Below are 24530 nucleotides of genomic sequence, written 5' to 3' on the forward strand. Positions count from 1 at the left end.
TTATTATACATAATAGGGCTGTGGAGACCAGCCACTTAACCCATTTTTGGACACTGAATGAGGATTAATCTGCTACCTGGTTGGGAGTATAGTCCGCTCCAAAATCCTCTGCCAAAGAGGGAGACCAAAACGTCTAAGGAAGACGCCTTCCCAAGGCCTATTGAAGCCAAGACCGCTAGTACGCAGGGACCTGCTCACTGGAGTAGACAAAACGCTACTTGTGCCCTCCCCTTCCAGGCCCCACAAGGTTCCCAGCAACCAAAGAATAAGGACCCATGTTCTCCCTGCATCCCCGAAATTGCTGCAACACCGGTTTAGACAACCTTCATAGTCTTAACTGCTGCAAGGGGACTGGATTTACTTGGACCTCAACTGCCCCCTGAATGCTAATTTCATCAACGCCAAAGTTAGTTAAAAGAGCACAATTTAAGGCCCTGCTGATTACCCAATAACATTGACTGGAACATCTGGCTGCAGGAAATTATCTGGCAGCCCTGATCTTCAAACCCAGTGTCCCATTGTTCTAAAGCCTGCATTCCAAACTGCATTTTGAGCTTACTAAGTTCTGTATTTTTATATGAACATTGAGAATCATTTTATTTTTGTACGTGTGCTTCTGTTTGGGCCGCTTATGCGCCAGCTCACATCCCTACTGGAGTACCAGGGATTTCCAACATGATCATCATGCTTGGACTTCATCCAACTGCAAGTGGTGCAGGGCAATGATCCATAACAGAGTGAACATATTAACTGCAAGTACGGGAGATTCAGGTTGCCGCCAGAGTGAAATGGTTACCATGATGCAGTTGTCCACAGGTGGGAGATGGGTGGGCAGGGTCAGTAAATTAACAAACTTCACAGAACAAGGCAAAATGTTGTATTGCCTATTCACAGCTCAGTTGAACTTACAGAGCAATAGGTTTCGTTAAAAAAAAAAAAAAAAGGTTTAGTGTAGCCAGGTTTGGCAACAGTCAGTTTACATATTGGTGGATAACTGATCAAAAGCAATCTGTCGCCAGTAACAGAGCAAGACAGTGAACTGATCTAGAAACGAAGATCCTTGGATTTGTTCCCATCTGAATTAATGGTAACGGCCCAATTGAATTTAGCCAGCCAACCGTGGCTGTCCGCCCTTGCTTTGGGATCATAAGCTAATTATATATGTCTCAATAAAGTTAGTGACTGTCAGCTACCAGAGTGGCAGGACTAGGCAAGTGGTTATACTTGATGCATGTCTAACACCCAGTGATTGAACAGATTTTCAATGAAGAGTAACCGTCGTTCCAATACAGAAAAATAAACCTTACCAACATCCTTTGGGCACCCACTCCCCAAACAAGAAAAAACGCAACACACGTATAGACCAGGGGTGCAAAATGCACCAATGAAGGTCCACAATCCATTACAACATGTGATGCCAACGCCTAGTCAAGTAATGAGCCAACCTTCTCACCCCCTTACAAGTAGTATCTCAGCCCAGAAGGTACAGCAAGCCTTTGACAAAGGTGGTTTGTCTCTTCAAAATATTCTTACTGGTCAAACTTCTGACAATTTTTATATGACAAAAGTGGAAACTGGAATGTTCTTTGAATATAACACCATTCAAGCATGTGTATGCAGCCTCAAAACAGGGAATAGCTCTCGAATCGAATGTGAACATAAGCAGACAGCTGGATAACAAACGCATTGCAAAAAAATGCCTCCAAGGTCTGCGGTTTAAGTTTTTAATACAAAAATATATATTACATTTGCTGTCACAAAAAAACAGTCCAAAATAGTGAACGTTCAAGACATACTTGCGCCCAAACTCAATTCTGCTTGCATGAAATGGCAGGACTTGCATCCTCCCTCACCCCAACCCAGGTAAACAGATACCAAGGAACACAAAGGTTTTTTTAAAAAATATATATTTATGTTAAGGGTACAAAGTCTCTCAATGGTTCTTGTGGGAACAGACGATCCAACTTTCATGACTCAATATACAATAGCTCCATTGTCCCTGGGAATAGAAGCGTGCACCTTACATTTCTTTCCATTGGCTACCTTCCTGTGGCCACAGAAGAACTTGGTTGGCATGTTCTCCCTTTGCTGGGCCTAACCTTTCTCAATATTGTGTAGAGTGCACAAGCGCTGGTTCCCTTTTTAGGCGATTTCACGCCACAGTGTTCGAGCAATGGGTTCCCCCAAACAAGTTATGAAATAGTTGGGGGGAAATGTCTTCAGTCAAGATGCTTCATCTTATCATGAAAGCCAAGCCTGCGCCCACGCCAGCAACACCTGCTAACGTCATGAGGACATTTCGGATACCGCCTTCCACATCGTCGACATGAAAGAACTCCACAAACCCATCCTAGAAAAAACAGTATACATTAATGCAACGAAGAACCAATAAAGTTTCATGCCAGGCTGGGTGACTAGCGACAGCCAGGACAGATCCCACCCCCAAGTTGTAAGGTTAACTATTGAGTCCGCAATGTCAAATATGTAAAACGGGGGGTGGGGGTTGGAGCTTGGGGAGTTTCCACATAAATTACTGTCAGAGGAATCAGACATGAAAAGGACGTGATAATTATTTATCTTAGAAAGGAGTTACTTGGACAAAGGCTTCCGTTTTGAAGTGAACAAACTCACCCATTCATTGTGGTCAACTATCCAATCTCGTTTGCTAGTCATTAGAAATTCGGTGAAGCTTTCTGCAAGGGTATCAATGCTGCTCTCCAGATGTCTGGCTTTGAGGTGTTTGGAGACAAATGCACCGAAGCTAATAAGTGTGACAATTCTACCCCAGTTTGTTACTCCATCATCAAAAACATGAGATGAAACGGACATCACTGGTTTTAGGTCTGCTGGGCCTGTTATGTTAAGTTTTCGCAGCATACCTGTGGAGAAATAAAATGTAAATAGGAGGTTAACTGTACTGAAGGCACACAAGCTGTACATGGCTAAACTAAAGTGTTACAACCCCCTCAAATGTATCAAAACAAATAAATTTCAGACAGACCTGGTTACCTCTCACAATATGTTTAGTCCCTTGGGAAATTAAAAGTGGCAAAATCCTTGTGTTTCAATTATTATATCAGTTAAGTGCCCAAGTACACACACTGAAAACTTCCTATGCAACTACAGCTTTTGGAACTATTGCGTAGTGCTGTCAAGTCGGATTTAACTCATGGGAATACGTTTGTTCCGTTTATAAGTAACTATTAAGCAGGGGAAATGTAAGCCCGTTATCAACAAAAAGATGTGGCATAACAACGCAGCAGACCCATGGGTAAGAATCACATGGGACGAAAGCAAAAACGGAAGTACCCAATGAAAATATGTCAATTGGCACCGTAATAAGTTTTTGTTGCTTTTCTCCACTACCATCAAATAATCCTCAAACGTCATAATATCATGCAGTAACGTCTGGGGGTGAGCCATTTGCCTTCCCAATCTTCGTGTTAAAAGTTTAGGATCACTGCTAAGGTACCTCTTAAAATGATCAGATAAAATGTACAAGTTCTATTTTTACCAATGGGAAGCACAAGACATTTAGGAACAGAAATTCAACTACATAAACACCAAGTCAGAAGTTTGAGATTAGAAAGATCCATTAAAAAGAATTGTGAGAAATAGACAAATATCACAGGATACCCAGAGGGTTGAGGTTAGTAGTCTTTCACAACTAAGACGAAATTGATATTTATCCCAATTCATTATCTTAATGGCAGTTCAAGACTGATCAAACATGCAAATAAAATGCACTCCAAAATTGAAGCAAGAGCATTGTGGCATTCGGCAAAAGCCAGAACACACATGGTGTCATCTATCAAAGATGCAACACTGAAGTAGGTCTTTGGGGTGACCAAAGACCTAAACAATTGGTTATTGGATAAAGGAATTTCGGGTTAAGCAACCATTTGTAAACGTACTAACCTTGGTAGGACATACCCCGATGAAGAGCTAAAATAACACGGGGCAGCAACAAGGCACTGGACAATTTTTTTCACAATCTAAATTAAAACACTCCCGAAACATTTTTGTTCCACATTAAACTGATATAAATGCAGGCCTATGCTATTCCATTAACTGAGATCACATGAGACATTGAGAGATGGGCAGTGAACAGATTGTGATAATGCCACTCCATAATGTAGTCCAGCAGCCAGAACGGCAGTGAGACATTCACCTTCCCAATCTTCCATTTCAGTTTTACATCACTAAGATAACCTGTTTAAGCCACCTTTGATTAACGTATCCAGTCCAAGCAAAACGCCAGCACTATACTGATTAGTTGGGGGGCAGGGAGGTGTGATGCAGGGCTGCAATGCCATCTGCTATAAAAGAAAATAGTTTGATCATATGATCGGATAAATATTTAAGCATATGCTTTTCAAAATGAGGACCTACTGCTCACAGTAGCCATTTAATGCACTAAAAAAACGGTCTGATATTAAAATTAAGGTTTGATAAACGGGAGCTAAAACCAGCATCACAGTAAGCAGGAGCCAACACTGGGGATCCAGGAACGAGTACACAGCCAACTACAAATCTAACATCAACATGAAATACAGTTACACTTTGGACATTGCGGATGATCCACTATGTTTAACTGTGTCCCAATTCTTTGTTACTAACATTGTCATGTTTGCAAAGCACTAGATGACCCAGAAAGCCTCGTTGGTTTCAAGCACACCATGTTCTGCCAGGTTAGAAGCAGGCGCTAAATAACTGGCAGCAATTTCGAATCCTGAAATACCACAAGTTTGTTTTACCTTCATATGCCCCTCACGATTTTGGGGAAAAAATAATTGCTTGGATACGAGGCACAATGAAAAGACACTCCAATGGCACCTTTTTTGGACTATTTGTCTGGGGGGGGGGGGAATAGCTCAGAGGTAACGTGCTCGCCGCCTTGGAAGACAGACAACATGGAGCAACACAGGTTCAATCCCTGGGTCCGCGCCTAGAAACCTCTGGTTATTAAGCACGTTATAAATAACCTATCATAGCATGGTAAATGTAATCTATTCAACCCTTGCCCCTTTATTTCCATGGATCCAAAATTTAAGTTGCAAGGTACTAGAAAGCCATAAAAGTCACTAGACATATGGATTATATAAGCACACAACACACCATTTCATACTAGCCAAGAGTCAAATATCGCTAGCCAACGGTTAGCATGAAGTGCACACTTTCAACTGTGGGATGAGTTCTCTTACAAAATATGGAAGTCAATGACAGAATCAGAAAGTTGTTTTTGACAGCATCCAACACAGGTCAATATATAATAAATACACTGTGCACAGCTTTGCAGACACCACAGCTCACTCTGGCCCTCTGCCAACCTGGGTTCGGGAGGTACTGAGCAATATAGCAGACCAGTTTCTGCAGAATGACAGTGAATGAGGAACTACCAAGAAACAATGGCACAGAACCTATCACTAGATCACATTTCACCAACAGCAGAAGGACAACTTGAGGGGACGCACGCCAAACCTATGATTAATTCACTGTGGGTGGCTCTAGAGACCCATATGCTCACAACAAACGGTGCTCTACATGGAAAGGAGTAACACCGGTTTTACATCGTTAACACAAGCCGCCCCTTGACCCAATCAAAGGGACAATGGCAAAGCATATTAGGAAGAGGAAGGCCTCAGATTATAGCATTGCCGGAATACCAGCCTAAATGCACTAAAGAACCCGTCAAACCATCCATGTCACCATTACACACCGATATGAGGGGTCTTGTCACCAACGAAGACAATTTAGAGATAGAAATACAAGGGTACACGAAATGCTGAAAGCATTGGTGGAAAAAAAAAATCAAAAAATCAAAATATCTGCTGTCAGCGAGGAAATGGCAGCCTGGAACTCAACATTAAACTCAACGTAAGTCATAGAAGCACAACAAAAGACTTCCAAAATATACTAAAACAGCCCCAGAGCTGAAGGTTTGTAGCGAGCTTCTCAGCCGGATCTTAAACAAATGCAATCATTCTATAGTTTTGCCTTCACCATTTCTGCACGATAGAGCCACATACACCAAAATACGATTCACATCGTAGATCGCTCAGAAGCACAGTAACACTTAAGTGAATCTCACGGGGGCATTGGCAACGGCCCTGGACGAGACATGGTACACAGCACAAGCGATCACGGGGTAGAGCCAGGCAACCTGTACGTGGCCCAAGTATACCACTGCTTAGTTGCCCCGGGAATCCGAGGAAGAGCGGTACAGGCGTGGCTCTGTGGGCTCAGTCATCGTTGAAACGGAACTGTTCTCGGCAATCAAACGAGTGCCCGAGGTTTCCACGGTACTCAATGCGATACATAAAGAGCCCAAAAGGGGGCAGTGACGAGGCCAGGCGGTGGAAATTAAAGTCTCCGCCTAGAGACTAGGCGGCGAGGGCGCAGTATGCCCTATATATAATACGTTGTAAAGTTCCCCCGCATTAAACCAGGCCTTAAAAACTAGGTTCACCGCCACAGTAAATTAGCCCAGGTCTTAAACCCGTGAAAACCACCCTCCGTCGGCCTCTTTGAAGCCGTGTTTAGCCCTTTTGACAAGGCTTCTCTGCACCACCCGCCCCTTTCTTTTCAGCCATGCTCCCCCGTCCTCGGCTATCTCCCCAGTTCTCACCATCGAAAGCCAATTGATGCTTGTCCATTACGGACCCTCCTACCCTACGAAGGGTGCTAAGGGCTGGGTCGGTCGCTGCTTTGGCCCTGGTTCCATTTGCGTACTCGTTGAAGTAGTCCCGGATCAGGGTCCGTGTGCGGGTGTACAGGGGGCCTTGGGGAATTGGCGTGGTTTCTGGGGTCACAAAGCGCGTGGTCTCCAAAGACGGACTGCAGGGACTCGGCGAGGAGTCGGAATTGTAACCGTCGCTGCAGCCACTGTCGGTTTCCCCGAGAGGGAGGCGGCCCCCTGCGCAGCACACGTTCAGCTGCAGCACGGCACTCCTCTTCGGTCCGTTAAGAAGGCAGCTGCGGGTCAACATGGCGGCGACTCAAAAAGCGTTCGCTCTAACTACACTTGCTGAGACTGGCACGGGCAACTTACGCAGGCTCAGTTTTTATCACCTCTGTTTACGCAAGACGTTTTTACGTATTCTAAACGTAAGTGACTTCCGACTGGGCGGAGTTCGCCTTTGTTGAAGGACGTACGAGGGGTTAGGGGCGGATTTTCGATGATGACAACACGGCTTCAATATCCAGGAAGGAATTGGCGCAGCTGTCGTGGGAGTCTGTCACGTTACTGAGGAAAGGATATTTCTCCTATATCTTACTTCATGGCATCTGCTGGCATGACCCCCGACAAGGGGCCAGGAGATGAGATGGCGGACGTTTACATCGCAAAATATTGCAACTTGGATTCACATTACAGCATCTGGAGAGGAAGGACAGCTCGGGGCCAACGCGTTTGTCTTGGAAACAAGACCACGCGGCACCTTCGAATCCCCATCCCGCGCTTAGAAACCACTCGATGGTATTAAGCGCGATTTAAATGAACTATAAAGTAAATAAGATTCTGGTGGGTGATGTTATAACACAAGAGGGATTAAAGACCTCTCCAGGTGTCCTATTCTAAGGCACTTGTTTTTTTGGCATGCCAGGCTTAAAAATACCCAATGGTGTGATGTATGCACTTTGAAAAAAGTAGACATGCCAGGGACGGGTCGCATACATGCCAACATTCAGATGCACCGGAGAGGGAGATTTCCACAGGGAAATCGGGAGATGCATATTTCCCCATAGAAATGCATTGGGGCTAAAGTTATTTCCTAAATCGGGAGGGTTGGCATGTATGGGGTTGGCACCTTTCCATACTTTGAAATGAAAGGCGTCTCGAGCCTCAGGTGGGCCCCCACTGATCCTATGTTGCCAATCAGCAGTCTTATATACGGCAATGGATTCCTTTCTATATTATTTTAAATCTGGGGCTTTAACTGAGCGCTTTGCAGTGCTCGCGTTACAAGCTTCATTTGTTGGAGACCTTCAGGTCATCTGGAAGTAGATATACATTGGTGGAACCAGTGTTAAAAGACAAAATGATAATCAGAGGGCATTTAGTGTTTCAGCTTTCTGCTGGTTGGCTGTCTCAAGATAATTGGCAGCTATTTACCTGACTTGAATAACCTCAGCCCTTTAAGATGAGTAGTAATTACCCTGGAGATAGGTGGGGTTGCAGACGTTACCCAAACAGCAATAATCAAAACAACTCAGGTAGTTGGCAAAAAAGATTTATTGTCAATGATATAAAACAGGGAGTACAACGAACATCAGCAAATTCGCTCAATCCTCTTACTCAACGAGTTTCACAAAAAACAACTTTTATGGCCAAATTTGTCATCATTGACGACCCACGTCACTACCAATGTTGTCCTACGTAGCAAACTACAAAAACCTAGTGGCAACTGTGATAGGCTCTTAATTAACATCTAAATATATGTCCTATACTAGTATGGGACAGTGAGGAAAAGTGATAGGTTTCTTAACATCAGGTGGGACAACTAAGCCCTCCCTTCAAAATGGCCAGTATGAACGACACCATTGGCTACACAAACTATAGGACCCTTAATTACACGGTCCCTTACAATTGGATGGCACTCTAACCTTCGTCAGTACTTTTCCACCTACGTCTAGCAGCATGCAGATTGGACCGCCAGGTGCTGGTGAGCTCGTCTTAAACAGAGCTTCCCACCAATTAGCATATCAATCCATCATCACTCAGTGGTCTGCTGGCAATTAAGACTTTGAACTCGTCCTTGGAAGTGTTCTTAGCTCTGGAGAATTCAGGGGAGTGAAGGCACGCTCTGACCTCATGCGTAGTCCAACTTCATCCTTCAACGTTACTAGAGACCATGCCTTTAAGCTTTCACTGTCTTTAAAACACTATTTTTTAATAGACATCTGACGTCTTCCTTGTTTGTTCGTGTCTTTTGAACAGGAATTTTGTTCTTTCCCACGATTTGTATCCAATGCTAGTTGAATTCAGCCTGATAAGACCCTGGCTTCTTGGCTTGGTTTCATGGGTCATCCCGCCTCGCTTTTTCGAGAGTCACTTATAATTCATATCTTTTCTTACTGCGAAACACTGAGAATTAGGCCTTTCGTTTTTAGTCCAACTCTGCTATGACACATAGTGGAAACATCCATCTTTTACTCTTTATGCATACATGTATATATTGGCGCATGCCTCAATCTATTCACTATAAAGCTAGCCTCAAGAATACTTCGTCTGCTTTTGTTTCTTTACATCTGTACACGTGTAAACTGACTTGATAGCTAAATCCATTTTATGGCATACGCTTCTTCACCTTGATCCCAAGATGTCACTTATCCTTGATACTTTCTTGATGCCTTCTACAATATCTGCATTCTCTAGTCTCTGCATCATTTCTAGGCACGTCAGCTCAGCTCTGTGTGACGTCACCATTCGTCTTGACCATTCATTTTCTCTGCTTCTTCCGGGATTTCATTCAAACAGCCATCATATCTTCTTGTATGCAAGTACGTTTTTCTCAATGGGAACCTTGCCTAGAGGGTTCTCCTAGGTATCGTTATTATCACTGGTACCACACCGTTTTCGCATCCGGTCTTACAACATATAGGCAGTATGGGTGAGAGGGGGGTACTTGGCTCCTCCTCTACAAACCCCTGGCTTTATTTGTCTCCATTATAATGTATGTTCCCCACAGGTGCCCCAGACTGTTTTCTGTTCTAAAGAGGCATGCAGGGGGCAACCATCATGTTGAAATGGGCCTGCACTTCTTCAGCCGGGCCTGGCAGATGCTGTCAACCCACATGTATCCTAAAAATCAGCACAGGAATAGAGAGAACAACTTCTCCAGTCCAGCAACCTCTCTTCCGACAAGCATGGACTTGGTAAATCATCACAACCAAATTTCCCACTGACCCTTTTTCCCACCTCACCCCCACATTTGGCTTTCAATAATACTCTGTTTTATAAGGAGGACTTTGAAAGTACACAAATCATCATTAAAGTACTCCAGAAATATAGCAATTCTTATAAAAATATGTTAAACGGAGAGAGTACAATTGTTGCGTTATTTTCCCCATCTTGAAGACTAGAAATCCAGTTCAGCAAATGGTTGGAAAAGATGGCTTGTAGGCTTTCTTTCAAGGGTTGAAAACTCATAACAAAATATGATGTGAAAAGGTAACCTGGGTATTTTACATAGTTTGGCAAAGGCATGCCTCACATGATGCAAGCGAAACGTGACATTATACAAAAAAAGAAACACAACTGGCACAAAAAAAAGCAAACACATGAAAACTAGGAACATAGTTTACACATTTTTTGTTGACATATTTTAATAGTCTTCAAAGAATACTGATTTGGGCAGCAAACTCGTTTTTTGTATGTGCTTTCAGAATTAAAGACCCTTTTTGATTGACTTGTCCAAAACAATAGTTCCTAAATGGACCATTGCATATAAAGAGCTGGTGCTTTAAACGTTCTGTTAAAACAAAGAGCGTGATCGACAATAAATGTGAGGCCATAAAGAGACTGATGGGCGGTGGGCGATATTTATCTCTAGAAGAGAGCCACGGTGGGTTGTGAGCGGACAGCACACCCTCACTAAGACAGGCACCAAAAAGAGCCCTGTGCCTGGAAGCAGCTCAGCCCCCTTTAAAATGAATTTGTATTACTTTGTGTACTCACTGTGGCTGCAGGGTCCCCAAGAGTGCGGGACCCGAGGCGATGGCACAGACTGCTCATGCCTCAGGCCGACCTTGCCCATCAAATCACATTACCTTAGCTCTCAATCTTCCGTGGCCCCTGGGCGGGTGAAAACAACAGTTTTTGTATTTGGCGGGTGAAAGTCCATTGATTTATATGGTTGTGTAAGGAGCTTGGTGAGTGAGAAAGCTGCTTGCATGGCAGGTGACACCCCCAAAAGGCGAGAGGTATGCATTACTTTCTGTTACTTGTAGCCCTTCAATTGTATTGGCCAATTAACATCCTGTGTACACAATGCAGTCACCTGTCTCGGAACTGCTCAAGACGCCTCTGCATTTAATAAATATCAACAGGGCCTTTCTCCATGAAAATATTATTGATTTTCCTTGCTTGGTGTTCACTCAATTTATTTCTGGACTTCGATATTCATACTTTGTTTTGTATACAGCTACTAACTCCATCATCGCCTACAACATAACAAGGTATTTCCACTATTGGGCTATTCTAAATGAGTTTCCAATTAATATAATGGGCCTGATTTGCAGAAGAGTTTTCAAAAGGAAACCCCCATTGAAAACCACTTTGTAAATCAAGCTGAAAATATCTTGTGGAATGGTGTATCATGCAATAATGTCTCTATTGATATCTTATTTGCTCCATTGTCTCTTTTTCATTGTTTTTAACTTAAGTATGTCTTTTAATACATGATGTACTTCATCACATTTTCAAAAAACACTTCTCTTTCTTTTCTTAAAGCACATTGCTAAATTAACTTTCATTATAAATATAGTTGGCCTTTTTTGTTTTTTCTACTGTTCTTTATTTCTGGTTTTATTACCCATCATGGCCAGTGTTCAGGGGCTCATGTATGAACCGGAATACACAAACGACGTAACACTTGCAAGACAAAGCCAGCAACAAATGGTTTAGATGACTGCTAGAGGTGACAAAGTTTCACCAGATGCTGAACCAAGTCGAATGGAAGACGTTTCCACTTGGTGTACCTGTCATCATTGCCCTTTGATCGAAAATACCTGTTGCCATGAAAACTCCACACGCATGGCCTTCTTATCAGAAGATGATCCTTTAAGACCATGCATAACTCAGAAAAGACACTTCAGGGCAGCGTGCCTTCCACATTTGGTTCTGAGAATGCTGATGGTGCTTGTGAACTTCATGGAACCGTTCGCCCTCGTGTTTCCATCAATGAGCATTGTATCCTTTTTACGGTATATCATTTTTACAAATTGCTTTGAAATTGTGATACAGATAGCATTGGTCTCAATTGTTCTCTTATTTGAATTGTCAAATGTATCCAAATTGTTCTATCGTCAATCAATCATTGTTCCTTTTTTTTGTTTTTTGTTGAAGAATTCTACAATGTTGTTTGTCACACTGCTAAACTACAATACATTTGTGTCTGTTTAGCATATTCCTTTAGGAACTGTCCAGCCACTATTTTAATGGCCTTAGATGATAATTGTACATATCTTCTTTTTTTTACTGTTGAACTCTCTGGCAATGCTTTTTTGATCTGTCCCTCAGCGGGGAGCTTCACGGTTTCCTGCGGACACTCTGATGGAGATTGGAGAGTTTACTTTGTACTACAATACCATGTAGGAGCATGCTTAGCTGGGTAGATTTTGCTGGGTCTCTGATGAAAGTGAGGACATCCACAGTGGCAGGTCTCCCCACAAGTTCTGGAAATTCCTCAATTAGGCGAAAGAAGACATTGTCCGCCAATCTGCTATCTTCTGGTGACGGGGACATTCGATTAGTCCTTGCTGAATTCTGGAACAGTTCGGTACTTGCTGCGAGTGGCTTCTAGGATCTAGGTTGGTGTGGAGAATGACCTGAATTATTATGCCGTTCTGTGTTTACTGGATCTCGAAGGAATGTTAATACATCAGTGTGTCTTCCGACAAAGTTTGGGTGATCTTCAATTAGACGAAAAAATATCACATTGATGAGTGTATTCGCTTCTTCTTCCGCTTGGGACATTTGTTTTTTCCTCTGTGTATTCTGGAATCGGGAAGAACTGCTCAGCGATCACGGTGAGCAGCCTCCTTATTGTCTTTTCGTTTTCAGGATCTTGCAGAAATTCGGGGATACTAGTGAGCCTTCCCACTAGTGACGGGTATGACCTCAAGACTAGGTCAAGGTAATGCAGAATGTCTTTAGTGATGTGGCTGTGGGACGTCATTTGTGAGTCCAACAATGTTCCTGTTTTGAAAGAGTCTGGATACTGTATTTTCTTCCAATTTGTGTGTTTGTGATTGGGATTTGACATATTCTTTTCTTATCAAGGCTTCAGTGTGCATCAGTCCAAAGTTCAAAGTCAACAGACTATGTTGTGGCTTATACATGCACTTCTCTTCTTTACCCTGCAACTAGGATGCACAGAGTGTCCGTTTTTATGTCCTTATCCCCTTTTTGCTAGGAGGAATGTCCAAAATGAAGCCACAAATTGCACAGAAATTCCTTGTCTTTGCTTTGCTGCTGGTCATGCGTCCTTCTTCGTCATGGATCTCGTCTGCACGTGCTGTGGTTCTTCCCTGTTGTCTGTAGTCTCTACGTGTTGGGGTGCAGCAAGGGGGATTTCTCCGAAGTATGGCTTGATGTCACCCAGGAAGATCCAAGCTCTTCTTCCTTGTAGCTTGACTGCAGATGGAGTGACGTCTTCAACTGTGAAACGTCCGTTGAACCTTGGCTTGTCCCACTTTTTCCTTGTGTGATTCCTCACCAGGACAGTGTCTCCAGGGAAGATTGAAGGAACACATAGACTCTGAGCTGTCTGTAGTAGCATTTCCTTCTGTGCTCTGTGCTGCCCTACAGCCTTTTCGTCGTCACTGCAGCTGACCTGCCATTACAGTAAAGACAAGCCAAGACAAGATGTCATGCAATTCAAGTACTTTTGCATTTCAGACCCTAAGATTTCACTTGTCGACTGGGCATCACACCTAGCTCTGCCTCAGGGTGTCAGGGGAGTGCGCATCCTTCTTCCTGTTGCTATTTCGTGCGGTGTAAGGTGATGGTCAGAACCAGGTTGGTTTCTTAGTGCGTACAGTGTCAGTGGAAGGCAGTGTAGCCATCCTTTCTTCATAGTAAGCTTCAATTTGGCTATCCTTTCCTTTAACAAGCCGCTGAGCTTCTCACAGACTTCATTACCTTGCTGGTGATACGCCGACGAGAACTTGTGCTTTATACCAAGCAACAAGCTAATCTGTTCAAAAACATCATTGACAAAGTGAGTCCCATTATCTGATCTCATGACTTCACATACTCCCCACCTGGGAAATACTTCTGTCACCAGAAATTTGGCCACACAGGTAGAGTCTGGATGTGTACATGGACCTGCTTCTATCCATATAGAGAATGGACACACCACAACAATTAGGTACCTGTACCCGTTACATACTTGAATCATATCGACGTAATCGACATGCAAGTGCTGAAAAGGTCCATTGGGCCTTGGGATAACTCCTCTAATTACTTTTAGTGTGTGCCCAGCCGTGAACTGCTGGCAGATCATACAGTTCATCATAAAAAATGCAACATGCTCTGCCAAGTTCGGTATAAACCAGTCTTCAGCAAGCGTTGCAGCGAGATTCTCTTTCGTCATGTGTGCTGGATAGTGTAACTGCTCCAGTGCTAATTTGAACAGGGCTATAGGCATTACTGGTTTACCAGTGCTGTCTTGTCACCACAAGCTTTGGGAGGGGTTTAAAGAACACCCTCGCCGCTTCCAGAGATTCTTCTCTTCCTGTGGTGCCTCCCCTTGGAGTTCCGTTAACTGGGTTTGCCCCATGTTATTATAGCTCTCAGGTTCACTTCGTGCAACAATAATTTTTTTGTTTACATCAGTTGTTTCTACGTCCACTATAGCCTCGCCCTTGGATGCCATACGCTTGGCCTCTGTGTCTGCTGCTTGATTTCCTTGTGAGATAAAATCTGTCCCCTTTATGTGGGCCGCGCATTTCATGACTGCCATGCCCACTGGGAGCTGTAGTGCCTTAATGAGTCTGTCCAATAGGGCTGCGTGCTGCACTGGCATGCCGTCCGCTCGGTAGTAGCCCCTTCTTTTCCAGCGCGCTAAGCCTGCGTGTACTGTTGATGTCACATAGGCGGAGTCACTGTACACTGTTACTTCTTGGTCTGAGTGGTTCTCAATCGCGAGTATCAACGCCAATAGTTATGCAGCTACTGCTGATGAATAGTTAGATGTAATTGTGCACTAAGGAGCACTTGAAATTCTCCATTTGCCGTGTGCTTCATCACAACAGCGCCTGTATATCTTTGCCCATTGTTTTGATCGATTCTCGAGGAACCATCAACGAAGACAATTTCTCCTCCTGCCAATGCATTTTCTTTCATTGTGGGAATCAGTGACTGGCTCTGCTATGAGCATAGCTGGGTTCACTATCTTGCATCGAGCGATCTTAATCGATGGATTCGAAATGATCACTTCATAAGCAGAAGCTCTCTGAGATGTCAACGTGCCTTTTGGTTTCTCTAGAATGGCAAATAGCACGTGCTCGGCATACAAAGTCATTGAGCATCCCACCACAATGGTTGTCGCTTTCTCTATGGTGAACTCTGCGGCAGCTTAACTTTGTTCGCACAGGAAGTGGTCTGTCATCACTGGGTCCAAATTCCCACTGTAATATTCCAGGGGCTTGTACCCCAATGTGGTTCTCTGTGTGAGCACTGCTGTCATGACGCTGACATTCGTGTGTGAGAACAGGTAAAATTCCTCTGCATAATTGGGAATCCCTAAAACTGGTGCCGTGCAAATGGCTTTTTTGAGTTCAGTAAACCCTTCCTCCATGGGCTCGGACCACACCATTTTTTCTTTTGTCACCTGTGTCTTCTTTAGGGCTTGTAACAAGGGCTTGGTATATGAGCTATAGTCAAAGACCCACGCTCTGCCATAATTGCGAAGACCTAGAAAGCTCTGCATCTGTTTTATCGTTTGTGGCTTAGCTGTGTTCAGTGTGGCTTCAGCCCTTTCCGGTGTAACTATTTTCCCCTCGTGTGAGATCAGCTGGCCTATATACAACACTTCTTGCTGACAGTACTGTAACTTTTCTTTGTCAACTTTATATCCTTTCTCAGCCAGTATAGTCAATAGCTGAATAGAATCGCACTTTTCCTCTGTGGTGCTGCAAATTAAGATGTCATCTACATATTGCAAGACAACACTCTCTAATGCAAAATTGCTTAAGTCCATCTGCAGGACTCTGAAAATTGAGGGTGACTCACAGTACCCCTGGGGTAACCTCATGCTTTTCAGATGCATCTTTCTGAAGGTGAATGACGTCAGATCTTGTGAGGGTGACTCACAGTACCCCTGGGGTAACCTCATGCTTTTCAGATGCATCTTTCTGAAGGTGAATGACGTCAGATCTTGTGAGTCTCGGTGCAATGAGATTGAGAAAAATGCATTTTTCAAGTCAATCACCGTGAAGTATTTTGCATCAACAGGTATATTACATGGGATTGTGGCCGGGTTCGGGCCTAAAGGGAACGTGGCGTCTACAATATCGTTTATCGGGCGTAAATCTTGAATTAGTCTCCACGACCCTCCCTTTGATTTCTTGATAGGGTAAACTGCAGTATTGCATGGCGAATCTGACATCACTAAGATGCCCTGTTCCATCATAGCCGAACTTGTCTTGAAAATTCCATCATCTACCTCCTTAGACATGGGATACTGTCATGCCTTTGGTAAAATAGCTCCTGGCTTCAGTTTAATTTTTACTTCTCCGGCTCCTTTTAATAAGCCATAGGGGCCTATGGTCCATACTGAGCCAGGCACCTGGGCCATATCGACCTCAAAATATTCAGGACGGTTCTGTGACAACATCATTCTCTGGGGCACTTCTCTTTTGATCATTTTCACCCAAAAAATGAGATTCACTTCAATTGTTATTTCCTCAGCATCTGTTCGTTCGTCGAACAGATCGTCATCAGTGATGTCAGTCAATCAGTACCCTTCTTCAATGGTGATTACTGTGCACCTTTTCCGGCCTTCATCATGACAACCATCGACCAAAGCCATTTCCCCTCTTATTATGGCTGTGTGCATCATCAAGGGAAATACTTGTCCCTTTTCTTTGTGCATGGGTATTCTTGGCCTAAATAGAAACTCATCTGGGGTCCTCATGGTTTTGTCTCCAAGGCCTGGTAGCCATGCCATCAGCACACATACTCCATATGCAAATATCTCTGGTTCCAATGGGATAGCTCTCATGGTTGTGCGTCCTGTGTATGCTCTAATCATCTCGCATACGTTCAAATAGTGCATTCCTGGAGTTGAACATACTATGCCCTTCTCCGTGAACGAGATTGTCATGTTTAACTTTGTCATTAAGTCTCGTCCCAATATATTTACTGGGGTTTTCCTTGAATATAACAGTGGCACATTCATGTCACATTCTTCTATAGAGACTGGAAGTGTATCTGTCAAAGGAACACGACTTGTTGCTCCTGTGAAGTCCTGAGTATTTATAGCATCGCCGGACAAGGAAAACTTGCCTTCATGTATACACAAGCGTGTCGCACCCGTGTCAACTAACAAGGAATATTCTTTATCCCCTATAACGACATCCACCCTTGGTTCCTGGTGAGGGTCTGGTGTCACTGATAGGATAGAACACATCAGGTTTCCCAGTGAGCTGTCCTAGTCCATATACAATTTTGTCCCATTTTGCGTGAATGGTCTTCCCCCATCACCAGTGTTAGCTCTTATCTCATCATTCACAGCCTGACCTATACCTGTTGTCTGTGAGATTTGCATCAGTGACTGTTGGGGCTGTCCCTGTGGAAAACCTATCAAATTCTGAGGTTGTAAGCTTTGCTGTGCTCCTGGCTTTTGCTGTTGCACCGTGCGATTCTGTGCAACTCCATTTCCTCCCTGTTGTAACAACACAGGTGGATTCGCCATACCTGCTCTGGTTCCTTGGTCGTTTTGCACCATGCCTTGACTTCTGCATGTGCGTGCTAGGTGCCCAGTCATCCCACACACCCAACATATTGGTGGTGGTCTGATCATTTGCCCATTTGACATATCTTGACTTCCATTTTGCATGTTTTGGAAACCTCCCTGATTACTCTGCCATCCTCTTCCCCTAAATCCTCTCCCTCTGGGGTAGAATCCATTATTACCTTGATTTGTTTGTTGTGGATTATTGACCAGCTGCATGCTCGGTCCATCTCTGCTAGTTATCATTGCCCCTTCAATGGCATATTTTGACAATTTTTTCTGCACTAATTTTGCCTTTTCGTGTAGCCTCTTTTTTATGAGTATTCTCTTGCAGCAGCCTGCAATAGTGAGCTATGGTCAATTGTATTTCAGACCATGGTTTGACCTCGAGTCCTACCAAGTTCTTGGGCTGTTTCTGTACCTGATCTGGCAGTCCTTGGCATAATATATGGTAAAACACGGGTATAGATTTCCCCCAAGATTCCCGCGTTTCCAGTACCCATGGGTCTTGGAAATTCTGAATGTAAAGCAAAGGGCCCTCTGACTCCTTCATTTTACGTTAAATTATAGCTCCCATGTCAGAAGTATCGGGATAGAGCGATCGTAATGCTTTCCATACTGCGGCTCTGCAATTGTTAAACGGTGCTCCATCTTGCGCGGTATTAACTGTAGTCACACCAGGGTAACCTGCGCACGTCCACACATCGTCAGCTCTATCACCAAGTATGGCGATTAAAATACCCTTGATATCCCCTATAGCTAACGTGGTCCCTCCTGTCATTTTTTCTAACTCATGTATCCATTTTCCGGCTCCCGAAGTCAGCATTGGAAGCTTATTTTTCATGTTTTCCCGATACATGTGTGGCCATGGAATATACTGTGGTCTCGCTCCTCCTTTCACGAGCAACGAAAATTGAGATGCATATCCCTCTCTCTCTTCTCTCATTGTTTTTCTGTCTATTGCAGGATTGATATTCTCGCATCGCCGCCTACCTGGTAATGTCCTCAGTCGGCTTGCATAGGGTGGTCGAGACAACCCCCTCTGACCGTACAATATTTCTTTGCGTCGGCCTGACTGTGTGACTGATTCCGATGCCCTCGGTGCAGACACACTAGAATCCGACCACCTGAGAAGCGTTTTTCGCATCTTCTCTCATCTTCCTTTCCCTCATATTCCTCTCTTTCTGTGTCTGACATTGTCTGTGCCCAACTTGTGCAACTTCTCACATTCTCCTTGTTCTTACTGATTTCCAACCTATCTAGGGATAGCTCTCTAATTGTACTACTTTGGGAGACTTCTTCAGCATTATAAAGCTGAGTGCTCTTCCCCTTCCCCCTGGGGTACTTGCTCTAGCCCCATCCCATTGTATATTCTATCGATTGTCTCTCCGATGCTTCTGTGCCGAAGTGATCCTCGATATTTGCCCTAGACGTGCCTGGTACTGAATCGTACTCAGGAAAGAATTCTTCAATGTCTTCCCACTCTACTACTGGGTCAGGTTTTTTAACCTCTCTTTCCAGATATTCAAGATCATGTGCTCTCTGTCTTTATTGACGTTCAATGTTGTCATTGAATTCTCTGCGCCTCCTCGCTTCCTCTCTGACCCTATCTTCGTCCTCTTTCTTTGCATTTCTAAGTTCATTTGCCCTTCGTATTTCCTCATCCCTTCGTCTCTTTATTCTTTTCTCCCATATCTTCTGTTCTTCTTCCTCTATTCATCATTGTTCCTGTCGGTCCTGATCATTAGCTGTTCTCTGTTTATGATCTTGTTGTCTTTCTTGCTCTTCACGATATAACTTTTCTCGTCTTTGCCTACCTTTTTTCCAAATTTTTTCATCTCTAAATCCTTTTTCCTTCAACTTTCTCTGTACATCGTCTAACTTCTCTTTTGGATTCGCGTCATCAATGCTTTTACCATCGAGTTTCAATAAAATCTGACCTCCCATCCATTCATTCTGTGTGAATGCTATTTCATCAGTTCTGTCCTCATTTCCTTTCCATTTTTTGGCTTCTCTTTCTGTATCGGGAGATGTAGTTGCTTGTGCCTGGTCTTTGCCCTTGTTCTCGCGTCTCTCCTTGTCCCATGGGACCTTGGAGGTGATATCTCTATCTCTTTCTTTGTCTGGGCTTTCGTCACTACTTTGCGTAGGTGACTCATATGTTGGGTTGCTATACCCAGGGGCTGCTTTAAGTTCTCTTAACGGGTATAATCCTTCATCCTTACTGACTTTGATTTTCGTTTCAGACGGGGCAGACGGCACAGAAGGCATCTCACCCCCCTCTGTACATATGTTAAGTATCCAATCTAACGGTGGCTCCTTCTCCTTATCCTCTTGGTACATCTTCCAAAGCTATAAACTAGCTAGGCGTTTGTCTAACTTTTTGCCTTTGTATGTGGCATGCAAATATGTCGTCATGTGCTGTTGAACCATTTTAGACAGCGATCCACCCTGGGCCCAAGGCATAAACATTTTGTTCGCAGTTTCTTAACCCATTCTCCACTGTACTATTTCAGCTTAGGTGCATGTTTTGGCAAATGTTTGCACAGGTGTACTAATGGAGTCATGTCTTCCATGCTTAAATCTGTTCCCCTTTCCATCATATAACACTTGTTATGCCCTTCTGTTTCTTAAACAACTTCACCAATATGAGCGAGCACCAATCGTCGCAAGCTCCAATACCGTTTTTTCTTCACAAAATTATACTTCCTTTTTCAACCAACAAATATCAATTTGTATTCTACAATATCTCAGTTACTCAATCGTGTAATTTTTATGTTAGTTCCTCGAAGGAAAAATTTCATCCTATGACCTCACAACACATAGCACATAAGACAAACGTTAACAGACTAGACAAGCTCCAGCTGGCTACACAGATCTCTGCCCCTAAATTTTACCCCGAAATGTGGTGTAAGCCCATCCCTTTCACAAGCGTCTTTAACTGCTGTGGCCTCCTAGTAACTACCGTTTTATTCAGGACTATGGATGTAGGCTTCTTCTAGCTGCTATATTAAGTGTAGGAATTTGTGCGTATCCTCTCTTCTCGGGTGTCCCCCCGGTATCCTCTCTCTTCTCAGGTATCTTCCTGGTATCCCCCTCTTCTCTCAGGTGTCCTCCCCGATATTCTTATCCACTACTTGGTCAACCCTTATTTCCTTCCCCATATATATATATATATATATATATATATATATATATATATATATATATATATATATTCTGGTCTACTTCTAACTATATTTTTGTTTTCTCCCGCCTCCCCCCGTTACCTTCCCTTACTTGTTCTAAGGCATGCACTTTTGCCAAAGTATTCAGTCTTTTTCACTTACCGTTCTCATATTTCCCCTCTGGATGCTCGGGATCACTGCCTTCGTCACCGCCTCTCCTGCCGTTCGCACGCTGAGCTGCTCGTAGAAGTGGGAAGGGGTTGTGGGGAAAAACACAGGTCCCTTCAGACCTTTACCTGCAGGTTTTGCGCTTTATTCTAACCACTATCTACGGGGATCTTCATGGTCTACTTAGCCAGATGGCAAAGGACTTCTGATATTGCTGAGGACCTAGAGTTACTTTATGTTGACGGTCAATGGGTGTCTTATCTAATCAATAATCGATCACCATCAATCTCTGCTACCAAGTGTGCAGGAGGGACCCCAGCCGGGCCATAGGAATGGGGGTTTTGCAAACAGCACTTTAAGATGGAATAGCAGAACCCGTGAGATGGATGGAATGCAGATTAATACTCAAGCATCGAATCAATAATGACCACTGAATGGTTTGGCAAAGGGTGTCAGTTTAATGACAAGTACAAAAACATGGAGTTTCATGAATATCCGCGGTTGCGTGATATTCCTTTTCGCTTCCCAACTCCGATGAACTTCACAGAAATCGCATCCTTTAGACTCAAAACTCGTCATCGCGGATGTGAAACGCTAAAAATGTTGCATGCAATTCTATTGGTTATAGGAAGGTACTATATCTGTATAGGATAGTGGAGAGAAAGGATTGGATAACTAGTGTCAGGTGGGGCATCTAAGCCCTTCCTTCAGAATGACTACTGTGGACATCACTAAAAGTATGACGTCTCATTGGTTCTACAAACTATAGGATCCTAGATTACTTGGTCCATTGTGATTGGGTTGGCACCAAGCCCCCTTGTACTTTTCCACTTTGCTTAGCAGCATGCAGAATGGTCGGCCAACTGCAGGGTGCCCGTCAGCTCCCCTAGCCTCCCACCAACCAGTATCACCATTCATCACCGCCCCACTGGCCATGTGTCAATTAATTTCGTGTTTGTAGGCCTCGATGCTGCCTCTCTCTTTGGGAGAATTCAGATATCTGTGCATGGCTCAAAGCTGTGCCTACGTGTGAAGGCCCAACTCTTCTTGCTTGGCATGTCACGTATTTCAGGCACCGTGAAATCATCTCCGTCTCCATGTAATTTGCATATTTGATTTTAGCTTTCTGTCCACCAAATGCCTTATGCTTCTTATTTTGACTCCTTTGAACAGGATACTTTGCTCTTGGTGTCATAAATTGTATTAGCCTGTGTCAACTGAGAACACCTTGGTTTCTTTGCACTGTTTCATGCATCTGAGTTTCGTTTCTGTTCTTGGCTTTCGATTCCCATGTTTTAGGGGCTTCTCCCCTGAGGCCTCTAGTAACTTGCGGTTGATTCTGCTCTTGTGCAAAGTGGACATATACGTTATATAAAGTGCTCCTTTTGAGGTAGACCTGTATAGGTGGCGCTTGCCACAACCTATCTTTCTATTAAGCATAGCAAGCCGCACGATTTTCTCAGCTTTCTTGCTGTTCCAAGCATATGTACATGTGTAAATTGGTTGCATATCTTCGTTGCTCTTATGGCATAAGCTTTTTACTTGACATCACTCATTTCACTTCAAACTCAGGATGTCACTTGTCCATGGTGTTTCGTCTCTTTTCGTCATTCACAGGTCGTCGTTTTCTTTATCTTTGACTCAGTCAGAGTTCTAGTGATGTGACCTTTCTTCTTCTTTTAGGACTTTCTTGGCTCCTTCAGGCACTACGTTTTGACAATCGTCATTCTGTGTTACTTTTCGATACTGTTTTCTCAATGGGTACCTTACTGTCCACAGTTTCTTAAATGTAGGTACTTCAGTAGGTGCTGCCAGTCTGATAGGTACTGGACAGAGCCCCACTGCGGCTCTCTGCTGGTGTATTGGCTCATCATACATCACATATTTCGGCGTGAACGTTCCTGGTACTTCAAAATGGTAGGTTGGAGTGCGGGCCATATTTGGGGCCTCCTCTACACCCCTCTGCATTATCGCATGCACCAGTATTTGAAAGAACATTGAGCGCTAGGCTCCTGTCTTCGTAGGGACTGAACTGCCCCAGAGTTAGGGTTTATTTCATGAAGAACTGCCTAAATACTATTTGCACTGCTTGCTTCCTTCCCTTTTATGTTGTGGACCCATTCTGTGCTTTTATCCCTTTAGGCCACTTGTTATTGTATATATGTGGTATAGTAGTGTTGTGTTGGTTTGATGTATTACTATTGGTAATTGCTGTGTGTTGAAGTTCAAAGGCCTTGAATAAATGTACTTATATGTTTAATATATATACACCTGTCGGGAAGTGATTTGTAGTGTCATTTACTCTGTGTGCTCATTGAGGTCTTTCAGTCACCCTCACCCCTCCTGATACCTAGTCTTGACCGCCACCAATGCTACCTTGATTGGTCTGGCTTGTCCAGATGGTTACCCTGTTCCAATAAACTAAGCTGGCCTTCTGACCTCTGGCCACCAGGTCAGAGTTCAGAAATCCTTCTTAACAATTGTGTTGAATCTTGTTTTGTAGAAGTGTAAGAGCTGAGTGGGCATTTTAGCCTCTACTCATCACGGTACTCCTGCAGGGTAGAAGTCAATTTGTCACACATCCCACTGCAGGAACGGTGACGTTCGTTTATTCCCGGTGACAGCATTCACAGTACCAGCTTTTCACATCTTGCCTGGTTGATGTATTCTGTAAATGGACTTTGAAATGAGTTGCCTTTCTTTGGTTACTAAAGGACAACTGGTGCACCTTTGCTGCATATACTACATTGTATTCGGTGGTCTCAAATAAAAGTCAGAAGATCACAGCCCTGTGTTGACCTAAGTTTAAAGACTGGTACTTTTTTATGTGATTGTATATTCATATTTTGACTGTCTGATACTTGGCTACTCACTATGGATGAAAATTAAACTAAGAAAAACCTAGCCAAGTATAAGATATGTAAGCAACATAATACTGAGTACCTGCACTCATCCATACAAAAGCTTTTGCATAGGTATCACTATTAGTCATACTAAATAACACCTAGTTTAATTTTTGTCTTTAAAAACCCACGTTGAGTGACAATGTCATTTCTACACGTGAAGCACATACCAAGCAAAATAGAATGATATGAAATATAAAGATGGCAATCTTGGAATTACCTTATATGCAGTGAGGTTTGAGTGACGTCAACAAAACATTTAAGATTGTGATCACCTATGGATACAACATTAGTTTATTTAGAAATACAATACAACGTCTACAGGGTTCGAAATTGTGGGGAGCTGGGAGCTAATAAGCTCCTGCTTGTAGCCTAGAAGTGCCTATTTACATTGACACGGACCTCTACCAGGAGCTACCTTTGGCTCCCCAGGCCAACTGATACAGAACAAACACTTCTGTGTGGATTTAACTCTGTGCATTTGGGACAATCTATAAATAAACATTAGGACACATCTATACGATATTTAAAACAGAAGGGGTTGTAATTAATTGGCAAAATGATATCTTTGCATCATATGTGGAAGTTAAACTTGCGGAACGCTATATACT

General features: G+C 43.4%; 1 protein-coding gene across 1 annotated transcript; it reads right to left on the minus strand.

Moving 5' to 3' along the window:
* Positions 1-1710: 1710 nt before the first annotated feature.
* Positions 1711-7061, minus strand: MCL1 (MCL1 apoptosis regulator, BCL2 family member). Its single transcript, XM_069649733.1, has 3 exons — positions 6629-7061; positions 2632-2879; positions 1711-2350 (listed from the first exon to the last, which is right to left on the minus strand). The coding sequence occupies exons 1-3, from the start codon at positions 6987-6989 to the stop codon at positions 2234-2236; spliced, it is 726 nt and encodes a 241-aa protein (XP_069505834.1). The 5' UTR covers positions 6990-7061; the 3' UTR covers positions 1711-2233.
* Positions 7062-24530: the final 17469 nt, after the last annotated feature.

This window comes from Ambystoma mexicanum, chromosome 1p (genome assembly GCF_040938575.1).
Source record: "Ambystoma mexicanum isolate Mex_15411 chromosome 1p, UKY_AmexF1_1, whole genome shotgun sequence".
NCBI classification, from domain to species: domain Eukaryota; kingdom Metazoa; phylum Chordata; class Amphibia; order Caudata; family Ambystomatidae; genus Ambystoma; species Ambystoma mexicanum.